This window comes from Lineus longissimus, chromosome 3, assembly GCF_910592395.1.
Source record: "Lineus longissimus chromosome 3, tnLinLong1.2, whole genome shotgun sequence".
NCBI lineage: Eukaryota > Metazoa > Nemertea > Pilidiophora > Heteronemertea > Lineidae > Lineus > Lineus longissimus.
In genome coordinates this window covers 16,696,211-16,710,394 of record NC_088310.1, presented here as the reverse complement: position 1 = coordinate 16,710,394, position 14,184 = coordinate 16,696,211, and the positions used below count along the sequence as shown (strand labels likewise).

The 14,184-nt window shown below is 47.0% G+C and overlaps 2 protein-coding genes across 2 annotated transcripts; one reads left to right on the top strand and one right to left on the bottom strand.

Moving 5' to 3' along the window:
- Window positions 1-1,448: 1,448 nt before the first annotated feature.
- On the top strand, window positions 1,449-2,117 carry LOC135484814 (uncharacterized). Its single transcript, XM_064766501.1, has one exon. It carries the CDS (start codon window positions 1,449-1,451, stop codon window positions 2,115-2,117), a length of 669 nt encoding a protein of 222 aa, XP_064622571.1.
- A 4,981-nt stretch (window positions 2,118-7,098) lies between these two features.
- On the bottom strand, window positions 7,099-7,800 carry LOC135484813 (ribonuclease H-like). Its single transcript, XM_064766499.1, has one exon. It carries the CDS (start codon window positions 7,798-7,800, stop codon window positions 7,099-7,101), a length of 702 nt encoding a protein of 233 aa, XP_064622569.1.
- Window positions 7,801-14,184: the final 6,384 nt, after the last annotated feature.

Sequence of the window (14,184 nt, the reverse complement as noted above, 5' to 3'; positions counted from 1 at the left end):
AACACTACGACACAAACCTTGAGTTGAGCATAATTGGGGTCAGACAATGAACTATTGTCACATTCACAGTTGAAGTGGCACTCGGCATGCGACTCGGTATCGTCCATTGTATTTGCATTATCATGCATAAATAAACAGTGTGACGTCAAAGATCACGCCAATTGTGATTGGCTGTCAGATGTACACTGTGGCAGAAGTATCCTGCAGAAAAAAATTTCGCAGCCCGGCTGCTATGCTGTAGGAGCTCCTCTCGAGACAGAATATTTAAAGGCCCGTGGTTCAAGACAGTTGGTTCCGTGTCACTGAAACTCATTTCTTAATTCACCATGGTGGCTTATAATATTAGGCAAAAGCTATAAACAGAGTTTTTCGGCGAGACGGAAGATAATTTTGACTTGTGGTTCAAAAAGTTCGAGCTTTTTGCCCAAATCCAGCCCCAGCAGGCGGTCAGGCCAGGCATGTTATCCTGCCATTGTTCCTTGGAGGAAGGGCTTTCCTCACCTATGACGGCCTGACTGCAGCGGAGAAAGTCAATTACGACCTCCTGAAACAGGCCCTGCATGAGGGATCGCTTGGTGCCTGGAGACCATGCACCCCTCAGGCGGCAGGAATTCATGGGCATGACTCGACAGCCGGGCGAGACGATGTCAGCCTCTGAACTCCGCATTATGCAAGCAATCACCATTTCATACGAAGCCGAACGTCCCTAGAAACCACAATAGAGGGCGTAATGGGGACCTCAATGGTCAACAAGAAGCCCAGCAAGAGCAACAACAAGCCTGGACCCCACCGAATAGGGGACAGACGTGGGCGACTCCATCCTCAAATGGCCAACAGGGATGATACCACGCAAGTCAACAGAACCAACAAGCTAGCCAAGGACAGCAGTCATCTGAGTCTAAGCCCTTCAAGGGCCTGTGTGATTATTGTGGCCATGCAGCCAGGCCACATCTGGCGGCATTGCTGGAATCTGAAGTATGATCAGGGGCAGGGGAATAGCTTCGGCCGTCAAGAAGGGTCACTTGGCCCCCACCCAGCAAAGTCTGGACCCAAGGAAAGTCATACTAAGGGTGAAGGTGAAGATTGGCAACCACGTGGGACTCGCTTTAGTTGACACACTGTCAACCCCCGGAACTCGTGCTGGAGCACTCCAGCGAGAAACCGCTTTCTGTGACTGGTGACACCCTCGATGTCAAAGGTTGCTCGACGGTAACTGTGACCTTGGGAAACCCTGATTTACCTCACCGCTTCTGAGTTGTCCGCAATGTAGACAGCCCACTGATCCTTGGGTGGGACTTCATGCTGGCCCACAATATTTCCATCAACCCCCGCCAACACCAGCTGCGAATAGGAGATGAGATTCTCCCATTAGCTTTTAGGGACCTCAAGCCGCCAGGCGTGTGCCAAGTTAAGACCACGGAGGAGTGCATTATTACCGTGGCAATCCCATGCTGAAGTTCAACGGAATTTTGGAACCAAGAACGGGTAACGACGTACTTGTGGCGCGTATAGTAGCTACCGCTGCGGACGCAACGACGCCAGTTCGGATCATGAACCTGGACGACCAGCCACTGCTAGTGCGGGAAGGAAAACTAGTGGGGGACTTCCACAGTTTAGATCCAACTTCAGAACCACTTGTGAGAGGCACTTACGAGTTGCTTGGGGAATTCAATACCAAGGAGGATACAGACCCTTGGCCAAGAACCCAGGAGGAGTCACAGACTGGTTCCACGCTGCCGTCTGTTGACCTCTTGGGTTGTGAATTAGACGAAGAACAACTCAACCATCTCAAGGATTGTCTACGCCAGAATTCCGATGTTTTCAGCAAAACTACGAATGATATTGGGCTCGCCCACCTTGTCACCCACACCATTGATACAGGGCCGGTAGCACCAATAAAGCAGAAACCGAGGCGACTACCCTTTTATGAACGCGACACGGTCTTTGGACAGGTTGGTGACATGTCCCAGGACATAATCGTTGAAAATTGTACCGGGCCGTGGTCATCACCGGTAGTGCTGGTAAAGAAGAAGAATGGTGACCTGAGATTCTGTGTGGATTACAGAAAGCTGAACGCAGTAACTGACGAATGCTCACAGCCTTCCGAGGACAGATGATGTTCTGTCCGGGATGTCAGGGTCAACTGTCTTTACCACCCTTGATCTTACCAGCAGTTATTGGCGGGTCCCTGTAGCAGAAAAAGATCGGGACAAAACTGCATTTTTGGTAGGACCAGACCTGTACCGATTCACTCGTCTCCCCTTTGGGTTGTGGTTGCTTTGGGTTGTCCACCTTTGTTTATCAAGCTCATTGAACAGGTGTTCAATGGAATTGGAGGGTGATGGCAACTTACCTAGATGACTTGTTTATCTACACATAGGCCTTTGATGAACATCTTATCATCTTAGAGGAGGTCTTTAGTCGACTTCGGGAGGCTAACCTGAAGCTGAAACCCAGCAAGTGCAAAATAGCCCAACCCAAGACGATAAATGTTGGCCATGAGGTGTCAAAACACAGATTCGACCGGACCCTGAGAATGTGGCAAAGGTGATGGATTGGCCTATACCACGGAGTGAGAAACATGTTCGAAGTTTCCTTGGCCTCGCATCGTATTACCGACGATTCGTAGAAGGATTTGCAAGGGTTGCTGCACCCCTAAACCAGCTACTGGAAAAGGATGTCAGTTTTGTATGGGATGAAGCATGTCAACAAAGCTTTGATACTCTTTTAAAAATTCCAGCTGTCATCGCCACCTATCCTAGGACACCCACGTTGGGGTGAACAGTTCATTGTGAGTACGGATGCCTCAGACTTTGCAGTCGGAGCGGTACTATCACAGAAGCAGGATGGAGTAGAACGGGTGATCGCCTATGCGATCAAGGCGCTAAACAAAACCGAGCGCAACTGAGCTACCTTTGACAGGAGTTCTGGGCTACCGTGTGGGCTCTGCGACACTTCCATATTTACTAATGGGGATCTACTTTCACCGTTCTTACCAACCAACGGCCGCTAACCTACCAGAGCACTCTCAAACTAGAGTGTGAATCGTCGGGACGATGAAACCGATGGGCAATCGAGCTCAGCTCCTACGGCGACTTTGAGATCTAGAATTTGGCTGGAAGACTCAATGGAGCTGCTGATGCACTCAGTAGACGACCGTCGGAGCTCGATGGAGAGGCTCAAGATATGGCGCCTTCTGACGTAGGTAAAGTGTGTGCAACTAGGGTATCCTTGCCGGAGCAGCGACCTCTCGATGAGGGGGTGAAGGCACAACAGCCAGTGCTGCAGCAGCAACCAAGGAAAGAGTGATATCATATATATTCAAAATCTTCCACTGTTCACGTGAAAATAACTCGAAAACCTGGATTACTTGTCAACACACAATGTGAGTATCTCTCCTTGTCAAGAAACATGGTTCAAGGACTTTAAAGGGTTAGGATTCAAAGCATACACAAATCAATATTTGGCACTGTGCCAACATTTATCCGCAAGGTTACCAAGTCCTACTCCTTTTAATCCAGCCGTGTATCTTACAGAAGACCAAGTCATCGTACAGAAGACCTAGTCATACACCTTTGTACTTCACCTGCATAATGTGGCCTTCCTTTGGCCAAATAATGAATGTGACGCCATACCAATATCTCTCATTATCACAGTCAGAAATTGATTACACTTGTATCTGTGGCCTTCCCTTGGCAAAATCATGAATGTGACGCCACACCAATATATCTCATTATAGCAGTCAAAAATGTAACACTTGTATCTGTGGCCTTTCTTGGGGGCTAAATCACGTATGTGACGCCATATCAATATCTCTCTTTATCGTAGCCAACAATGTAGCAATCGTAACTTCTCTCCGACCTGCCCCCTTTAACTTTTGAAACTCCTTTCCTTCTAGCGATCCAACTAAACTCTTCTCCTCGGCTATTAAAATTTTCAAACCAACTCATAAGATCTTTGGCCTTCTTGGCCCATCCTCAGCATGATTCCTTTTGACTCTCATTAGCCAAAACTGCTACCAGTACCATCAGCCAACACCTATTCAGCACCCCCAGTTGCCACCCTGATAGACACTATCTCGAACCAAGCAGCCACTAATTCCAAACAATTCTATATCATTATAGATATCGTCTCCTATTCACTGTACATTACCACAAGACCTCACCATTCATACATTTAATCCTCCAAAAATAAGCACATGCTACCTCAACCACAATTACATGTACCAATTCCATGTTTACCAAAAACATGCTCTATCATCATTGTTCAACTTATCCGTCATCACAATCAATTTCATCGCGCCACAACATTAAAAACGTTATCCATTTCATCCATCCGACAAGGCCTACCGGCCCACTCACCGCGATCACTTTCGCCACTCATCAACTGTCTCGCCCTATACAGGGCTATGCTTAGACGCTCTGTTTTCTACTTCTTCATTTTTTTGTCATTTATGCACCAATGCACCACACTTCATCCAGGCACGCGCCTGAAGCTAACCGTTTTAACCCCTTCTCAATCCAGTCCTACATCACTCTCCAACAAATATCGCTTTCGTTCATCTCTTCGAAACGCAACATCAAGGCACTATCCTTAAAACTAAACAGGAAATTGAGCACAACCAGGTGTAACACATCCGCTGACACCATTCCCTCGTACATTCTGTATATATTACTCCTAGCTTCGCTAGCTTTCTCCGTTCATTGCATTCTACTCGCCATCACTTCTCCATCGGAACATGCTGGGACTGGCGTCACGACAATCCCAACCACACACTTCAACTTTTCAAACCTAATCTTCTTATCAGGAGACGTGGAATTAAATCCCGGGCCCAAACTTTTCTCTATCAACATCAACAGCCTGCGCAACAAAATCGACAACCTCTACGCGGAACTTCCACCTGACATCCACATATTATGCATATCCGAAACCAGACCAGACAACTCCATCACAGACCAGGATATCCTAGTACCAAGCTTCCATGACGTATTCCGAAAGGATCTGACCATTACAAGTGGTGGAGTCTGCCTCCAGCTTTCCGACACCCTCATCGGCGAACGCCTAGATCACCTCGAAGAACCAGAACTGGAACTGCTGTGGGTCAAGGTGACCCACCAAACGGACCACTTGATCATCGGTGTGGGCTACAGAAATCCGGCACTCCCCGTCGCCTACTGGGACAAACTTTATGCAAACGTTCCAAACGTCGTCGGCTTGTTTGGTCAGTAAAAGGTTATGCTCGTTGGAGACTTCAACCAAAACCTACTGAAAGACAACCCAGGTCACCTATCACTCCTCATAGACTCCCTCAACATGTTCCAACTCGTCAATGCTCCGACACACTTCACTTCTCACAATCAATCCCTCATTAATCCAATAATTGTAGGTCAGCCCGACTTCTTCTCCGATGTAAACGTCCTCCCTCAGCGCATCAGCGACCACTGTCCCGTGGTAGTCGACATACTCCAAACTAACCCCAAAGCAGCATTCAAGCGCCCGATCTGGCAGTTCAGCAAGGCAAACTGGAACGACCTCAAACAAGAAATGTCAAGCGTGGATTGGGACAACCTTCTACACACGGCCAACCTCAATGTAGCGGTAGAAGTCTTCACCACCACCCTACTTGAGACAAGTAAAAGATACATCCCCTTCCAGCGGATCAAATTCTCTTCAAACGACAAGAACTGGATAACCGCCGAGATCAAAATAGATATCAACAAAAGAAACAAGCTCTTTGGAAAAGCAAAGAAATCCGGTTCTAACATCGATTATGATATCTTCAAAAAACAACGCAACCACGTTATCTCACTGATCAAAAAGGCAAAGGATTCCCACCTTTCGACGATAGCGGACAAATTGAAGAATGGAAGAAAGGATAAAAAACTGGTGGAAACTCGCCAAAAGCATCTGCGGTTCAAGCAAAGAAAACACAACTCCTTCACTAAATGTCAATGGCTTGTCCGTAGACGACCCTACAACCAAGGCCAACAACCTCAACGCTCATTTTGCCAAAATCTGCAACGTAGATGAGACCAACATACCCGCCCAAGGAGAACTCCCAAACCTCACCAACAACGAGCTCAACGACATCATAATCACAGAGCAGGATATCGCCGATCAAATCGCCATCATGGACACTAACAAGGCCATCAGCCCAGACGGCTCCCTCGCATAGTTCATTCATTGAAGGACCAATTGACCAAACCGCTCTACATCCTTTTCAACAGATCTCTGAATGAAAACATATTCCCAGAAACATGGAAAAAAGCAAACATTACCCCCATATTCAAGAAAGGTGACAGGCACGATAAATCCAACTGCAGACCCATTTCCCTCCTCAGTGTCATAGGAAAACTTTTCGAAAAAATTGTCCACAGAAATGTCTACAACCATGTCCGTTTGCTCATCTCGAAGAACCAATCTGGATTCCTGGCTAACCACTCTGCAGTTACCCAACTCCTCGAAATAAACCATCAAATACTAATGGACCTCGATGAACAGAAGGAACTTTTCTCACTTTTCTGTGACATTTCCAAAGCTTTTGACAAGACTTCTCATAAAGGCATCGCATTGAAACTTTACCAGTTTGGAATCAGAGGAAATCTGCTATCATGGTTCAAGAGCTACCTCCAAGACAGGCAACAACGGGTAGTAATCAACGGAAAATCCTCAGAGTGGCTTCGAGTCAACGCTGGCGTCCCTCAAGGATCTATCCTAGGCCCACTGATGTTCCTGATCTACATAAACGACCTCACGGAGGAAACCAACGGCAGAACGAGACTGTTTGCCGACGACACTTCGCATTCGCATCACGAAACCTCATAGCATGCACACCCGAAATCCAGCAGGATATAAACAATCTTTACGCATGGGCAATGAAATGGGCCATCACCTACAACGTAACAAAAACGCTGTATCTGATTACGAGCAGGCGGAGACTTCTTTTCTTCTGCGTTCAGATTTTCATGACCATTATAACCTCAAGTCGTGCGCCGCGACAAAATCGGCTGTTTGTTGCAGGTCTTCGGCTGTTCCCCATAGCTTAGTCTTCAGTGACAATGGCTCCGGCCAAAATTCCTGTCTTCTTTTCATCAAGGGTCAGTCCTGCAGAATGTACCTTGGCGTTTGGTCGCTGAGTCCACATTCGCAGGAAGCAGTTGGATGGAGCCCAAGTCTCTTCAGGCGCTGGTGGAGTTTGCAGTGGCCTGTACGGAGTCGATAGATGGAGACTTGGCCTTTTCTGTCAAGTTGGTGGATGCTGTCTTTCAATGGCTGGTACCCGTCAGTGTCGTCTCTCCATTGATTTTTCAGCTTCGTCTTGAGTAATGTTTTTGATTCCCGGTAGGTCATTCTGGTTTTTGTTTGGTGCTGCTTGCTACCTTCCTTCGCAAATTGATCTGCTCGTTCATTTCCTGGTACTCCTACGTGAGCTGGTATCCATTGGAGGACTACTCTTCTGTCTTGAAGAAGACTACTTAGGTTCTTCAGTAGATTTTCCGTCAGTTGGTCTGATGTTGCAGCCATAAGGGCCTGTAATGCGGACAGAGAGTCGGTCAGCAGGACGAGATTGTCTCCTACATCTTCTTGGGTGGTGATCAGATAGTCAGTGGCTATGGTTAGGACTTGCATCTCAGCTCTGTAGTTTGAGCAGAGAATGCCGGATGGTACGGATATGGAGTGGGAGCTTCTGTCTTGAAGTTTGATAAAAACACCACTTCCTCCATTGCTAACTGCATTCTGAGATGAGCCATTTGTATAGACGTGTGTCCAGGTACCATGGGGATACTTTCTGTCTATCATCTCGAGGGTGAGTGCCTTCTGGACTTCTGGCCTTGCGGATCCTTTTTGCTCGAGGCTTGGAACATGGAACTCTATCTCTGGAAGATTACGTTCCCTTGACCAGTTGGGGATTGTGAGGTCTTCGCATAGATCAGGTTCGCTTTCCAGTATGTCCTGGTGTTCCTTTTGCAGGGCCTTCGTGATGGTGTTGATGCTCTTGCGTTTCAGCCTCGTCAACGGTTCTTTCGGAGCACGTGGTGTAGGGGATGGGTCTTTAACCGGTTACTTTTTTCTCCCTGTATCAGAGTCTTGTATTCTCTTCTTAACTCTAGGGGTTGAATGGCAGCTGTTTTCTCCATGTCCCTAATTGGTGTGCTTCGCATTCCTCCAAGGATGATTCTAAGGCCCATATTTTGCACTTTGTCCAGCTTTGCTTTGGTAGTGTCAGATGCAGTTACCCATGTGGCAGAGGCGTACTCCATGATTGGTCTCACTGCCCCTATATATACTTGTCTGAGGATTTTGGTCGTGGCTCCCCAAGTCGTTCCTGCCAGCTTTTTCATCAGTGATAATTTCTTGATAGCCTTTTCCTGGATTGCTTGGATGTGTGGGTTCCATGTCAGGCGCTTGTCTATGGTTCCTCCTAGGAAGACAGTTGATTCCACTTGGGGTATTGGTTGTGTTCCCATGTGAAGGTTGATTTCTTCCTTCTTCGTTGATAATGAGAAAAGGATGCTGGCCATCTTAGCAATGTTGACATCAACGAACCACTTTTTCGCCCAGAGTTCCACTTGGTTTACCATGGTCTGAGATCTCTTGATGGCTGTTGATACATATCGGCAGGCAGTCCAAGCTGTGTTGCCAATGTGTTCTTCAAAGGATGCTGTGATGGTATCGATGTACACCAAAAAAAGGGTGGGTGAGATACCTCCTCCTTGTGGAACGCCTTCTCTCAAATTCACGAGGTTGCTGGTGGTACCATCAATTTTAACTCTTGCGCTGCGGTTGTGAAGGAAGTTTCGTAGCCAGTAGTGCATTTTCCCTTGGATACCTATCTCGAGTAACTGCAGGAGAAGCCCTTCTTTCCAGACCTTGTCAAAAGCCTTCGAAAGATCGAAGAAGACAGCAATGACGTGTTTCTTCTCCTGAAAGGCATTTTCGATGCCTTGTGCTAGGTAGGCGAGCTGGTCTTCAGTGCTTCTGTGTTGCCTGTATCCAGACTGGGTGTGGTTAAGGAGTGATTTGCTCTCTAGATACCAAATAAGTCTTTTGTTGACGATTCTCTCCATCAGCTTACCGACACAACTAAGTAGGCTTATAGGTCTATAGCTCTTCGGGCTTTTCTTGTCTTTGCCTTTCTTGTGTATAGGAGTGATGTTGGCCTCTTTCCATTTTGTTGGTACTCGACCAGTCTTCCAGCTGTGATTGAATATCTGGAGGAGTACGTTCTTGGCTCCGGATCCGAGGTTTTTTAGCATATCATTGGTAATCTCATCAGGGCCTGGGGCTTTCTTCATCTTTAGTTTTCCTAGGGCTGATTCCAGTTCTTGGAGGGAAATGGATTCAGTCATGCATGCGTCTGGCTTAGATGTTGTTTTCCCTTTGATTTCTTCCATTTTCTCTCTCACCTCTTTTGTTCTCTCCCTGGTGACTTTGGTTTCACTCTCCTGTTGATAGCTGTGAGCGAGGGGGTTTGCAGCTGCTTTACCAGTCACTAGGCCTCGCTCAGTTTGTAGAGTGATTTTGGCTCTTTTCCAGTTGTCATCATTCAGAGTTTTGGTTAGTTGCCAAAGTTTTTGTGAGTCTTTCTCCATGTTTAGGGAAGCAGTTTTCTCACTCCAGCTAGTGCGCATTTGCTGCAACTTTTCCCGGTTGAAAAGTGCTTTGGCTTGGTTATGTTTGGCGACATTTTGGTCTGATTGGTGATTCTCCATTATCTCTCTTGCTTCACACAGTTGCTTGTGTAGGTTGTCCAGAGCAGTACTCCAATACGGCTTGTAGTCCTTACGTCTCCCTCGTGGTATTGAAAGCTTTGCTGCTTCAAGTATGGCGGAGTTAAAGACAGCTGCATTTCTGTCAACGTTTCGCTTTGAGACTATGAGAGACTGTGTTGTCCTGTTGGTCAGTGTTTTGAAGAGAGGCCAGTTGGCATTCTTGTAGTTCCAGCTGGGCGGCATATACTGGTCTTCTGGCTTTGCTTGTTTGCCTATGGTCAAAACGATAGGTTTGTGATCGCTGCCACCTAACTGCTCACAGACTTCCCTTTTGGTGATTTTCTCTATCTTGTCTGTCGCTATGGCTAGGTCAGGGCTGCTAGTCGATCTCCAGGCTCTTGAGTAGAAGGTCGGTTCATCGTCTGGCTGGTTATTGAGGACCCACTGGTTGTCTGTTATCCACTGTTCTACCTCCTCACTCTTTGAGTCTAGGTCCTGGTATCCCCAACTTGGTGAGTGGCTATTGAAGTCTCCGACAGTGATCCAGTCCTCTGAGTCTGGTGATATGTCGTTCAGCATTGCTTTGTCAGTTGGTGAGTAAAGATTACATACTGTAAAGTTATCCTTTGGTAGGATTAGACTTACAGTCAGCGACTCAGTTTCTGCTGTTCCTGATCTTCTGGTTTCTGCTGACGCGATGTTGTTTCTCACAAGTGTAAGCACCCCTCCCTTTGGGCGATTTTCTCTGTCCTGTCTGTAGGATTCATATCCTCTGATAGAGAACCGGTGTGCACTGTTGAGATGCGTTTCTTGGATGCAGCATACATCGACTTCGTGGGCCTTGAGGAAGTGTTGGAGTTCGGTTTTCTTACGTCGTACTCCTTCTGCATTCCATTGCATAATTTTCATCTTGTGACTAGTAGCTTTACTCTGCTCTCCCCCAGTCACATTGGGAGGTACAGAGGTGCCAGTAGCTGGTGGTGGGCCCCTTCGAGGCTGGAGGCCCGGCATCGTCGTTACCTGGCGTTTACCCATAATGACGACACCACATCGATCTAAGGTTTGTTGCATGGTTATCATCTGCTACGCGTGGACACCCGATTTCTCCCACGCCGTGTCGGCTGGTGTCCTCCGTCTTCGGTGGTTAGGCTTTGTATGGGGTTCCTCTACCCTTAGGTGGACTGCCTGTCAGGGCTCTCGGGCTCCACCTGTCCGCTTTAGATTCTTGCCTGCCAAGGCTAACGAGTGACATCTCCCCGGTTTGTTTTTTGGAGTGTTCCTTCTCCTAGATGCCTTGCCGGCCAAGGCTGATCGAGCAGCATCTGCCTGGGTTTATATCAGAGTTTTCCATCTCCTAGACTAGTTGCCGGCCAAGGCTAAGGAGGCCAGTCTCCCTCGGAGGCGGAGACAACCCTCTGTTATCCACTGTCATCTCAACAACGTCGCAATTGATCGAGCCAAGTCAGACAAGCACCTCGGATTAACTTTCAACGACAAAGGAACCTGGGACGACCATATCCAGTCAATCGTTACGACCGCGCAAACCGAAGACTTGGCATACCACAAAACATCAAATACAAAACGGATAAACAAACTTTACTAACGCTCTACAAGACATTTGTCAGAAGCAAGCTCGAATACGCAGACGTAGTATGGGACGGACTCCCCCAGAACTTAGCAGCAAAACTGGAAAAAACTCAAATCAATGCAATGCGATGTATAACAGGATTAACAATCAGCTCTCACCACCGCGACCTTTACAGAGAATCTGGCCTTCTACCACTCGAAAAGCTCAGGAAATTCCACCGCCTCGTGATGTTCTACAAAATTTTTAACGGACTTGCACCAACCTACCTCAAAGACCTCATCCCAGAACTAACCGTCGATAGTCACTACCATAACACACGTTTAGCTACAAACAACAATATAACACCTTTCATTTGCCGCACTAATAACCTCTACTCAAGCTTCTTCCCTTCTACAATCCGCGACTGGAATGCTCTCGCCCTTTCTATACGTGCGAAACCAACTCTAAACTGTTTCAAATATTCCCTAGCCAAACTGCCAGAATTCTCTATCAAACCAATCCCCTCCTGGCTAAACATCGGCCCTCGCCCACTTAACATCATTCTCACACGTATGCGAAACAATTGCAGCGGACTAACATCTGACCTATACCTAAACCACGTTTCTGAAAACCCCACTTGCCTCATGTGCCCTATGCATGTTCCGGAAACCTCTTCACACTTTCTTCTCGACTGTCCTAAGTACGAAAACCAACGCAACTCCCTAATCGCCAATACCCTTCAAATAACACACTTCCATAATGCAACTCTAAACTCAAACATCCTTCTCAACGGCCATCCATCTTTCTCCAACCTCGAAAATGCTCTCCTTATCAAATCAACCCTAAAATTCATATCATCTACAAATCGCTTTTCAATCTAACTCAAAGAAAAATATCTGACCCCCCCTCTTCTCCTTTTCCGCCAACCCCAAACTCGTATGATCATTCCTAACTCTTGCACCCCTGTCCCCCTGCACTTTCCAAACTATCTATCCTTTTTTTCTCAGTTTTACGAAATTTACTACATTTCAACTTCACATGTTTTTCAATTATATATTTTGTATTTCTCTTCAAATTATCTTTAAAAAACTTATGTCACTATTCGTATCTTTATAAACTTATGTAACTATTTGTATATATTCGTATTTTGCAGTAGTTTAAGCCTTCGGCTTTTAACTGTAAAATACATGTACAATATAAACCGAATAAATTCTTTGTAAAAAAAAAAAGAAAAAAGAGGCCGAATCACTAGAGAAAACACAGGTGGTTCATGTCGCCCCTGTCGTTAATGAAGAAGCGGAAAAACCCAGTAAGGGGAGGCAACGTACCAGGAAGTCCACATGGTACAGATTGAAACCAACGGAACAAGAGCTTGTGGTTTTGAAACCCAAGAAGGATAAACAAAGGGAAACTGTCCGTTTCGCACCTTCAGTTGTGACACAGATACCTGCCAGCGCCCACGATACTCCGGGTGTAATACTAACCTCAATGGCGTCACTAACTGATGTCGTGGATCCTGCTGAGTCAGTGGGAGCTGAGCAGGAGTTAGACCCGGATATCTCTATGGTTCGCAAATGGGTTCATTCTAAGTCCTAACCAGACTAGAAGCAGATGACAGACCAAGGCAGAATTTTAAAGAAGTATTGGAGAGAGTTTGAGAGACTGGAAATCCAGTTCTCTGTCATTGTCAGAAATCAAAGGGAAAAACATACCTGCCGCAAGTCCTCCCACCAGGACTATACGTCTCTCAGCTCTCCAAGATATTCATGCAGGGGTAACCGCCGCACACTTCGGTCGGAACAAAACCCTGTGCAAAGTGAATGACAGATTCTTCTGGCCAGGCATGATTGCAGAAGTGCACGACTTTTGCCGCAACGGTCCCCTATGTGTAGCCCACAGAAAGCCGGTACCAGGGATGAAAGCACCAATGGAGGGCATCAAAACCAGCCGGCCTTTGGAATTGATAGCCATGGACATCACAGAGCTACCTGTATCACCCAGAGGTAACCATTATGCCCTGGTGGTCGAAGATCATTTCACGAAATATTCCAACGTATACCCAATGAAGGACCAAAGAGCTCGAACTGTGGCCGATATTTTGTTCCGTGAATACGACCGGGACCACGGAGTCCCTGAGAGTTGGATCAGGATAGACAGTTTGAAGCCGACGTCTGCCAGGAACTGTGTGTCCTTTTAGAAATTTACAAATCACGAACCACCGCCTATCTTCCCCAAGGCAATTTCATGGTGGAGCGGTATAACAAAACACTGAAGGACATGATAGCAAAGAACACCAAAGACAAAAAAATGGTACCGATTGGGATCTGCATCTGGGCCCAGTCGCGCTCGCGTACAACTCAAGCGTACATGAATCTACCGGATTCTCTCCTTTCTTTCTGATGCATGGACGAGAACCACGATTACCCCCAGATGTGATTTATGGCACACCCACACCTCACTATTGGAATAAAGCCGGAAGTTATGCAAAAGACCTGCATAGAGGACTGCAGTCAGCTTTTGAATAGACTAGGGACCACTTAAGCAACTTCACAAAAACGCCAAAGAAAGGTGTACTACAAATGGTCTCACCTCCATCCGTACCGAGCTGGAGATAGGGTGTGGTTGCTAATGATGGTGTCTGAGCACCGCCACCGAAAACTGGCCCTGCCATGGGACGGACCGTATCTGGTTAGGAAGAGGATCCAGTCAGCGGACGGGATGCCAGGTGTGATCTACCGCATACAGCACGAACGGACTGGAAAAATTGTGGTAGTCCACCATAACAGACTGAAGCCATACGAGGCTCCACGGATCCCGAGTCCGTTACACCCAGACAACGATAATGACCAGAGGCCAGACCAGCAATGCCGGAACCAGCAGCACCCATGCCGCCACCGGATGCTT

Coding starts and splice junctions, on each gene's coding strand:
- LOC135484813 (XM_064766499.1), bottom strand. CDS start 7,800: ATGATAGACAGAAAGTATCCCCATGGTACCTGGACACACGTCTATACA.
- LOC135484814 (XM_064766501.1), top strand. CDS start 1,449: ATGCTGAAGTTCAACGGAATTTTGGAACCAAGAACGGGTAACGACGTA.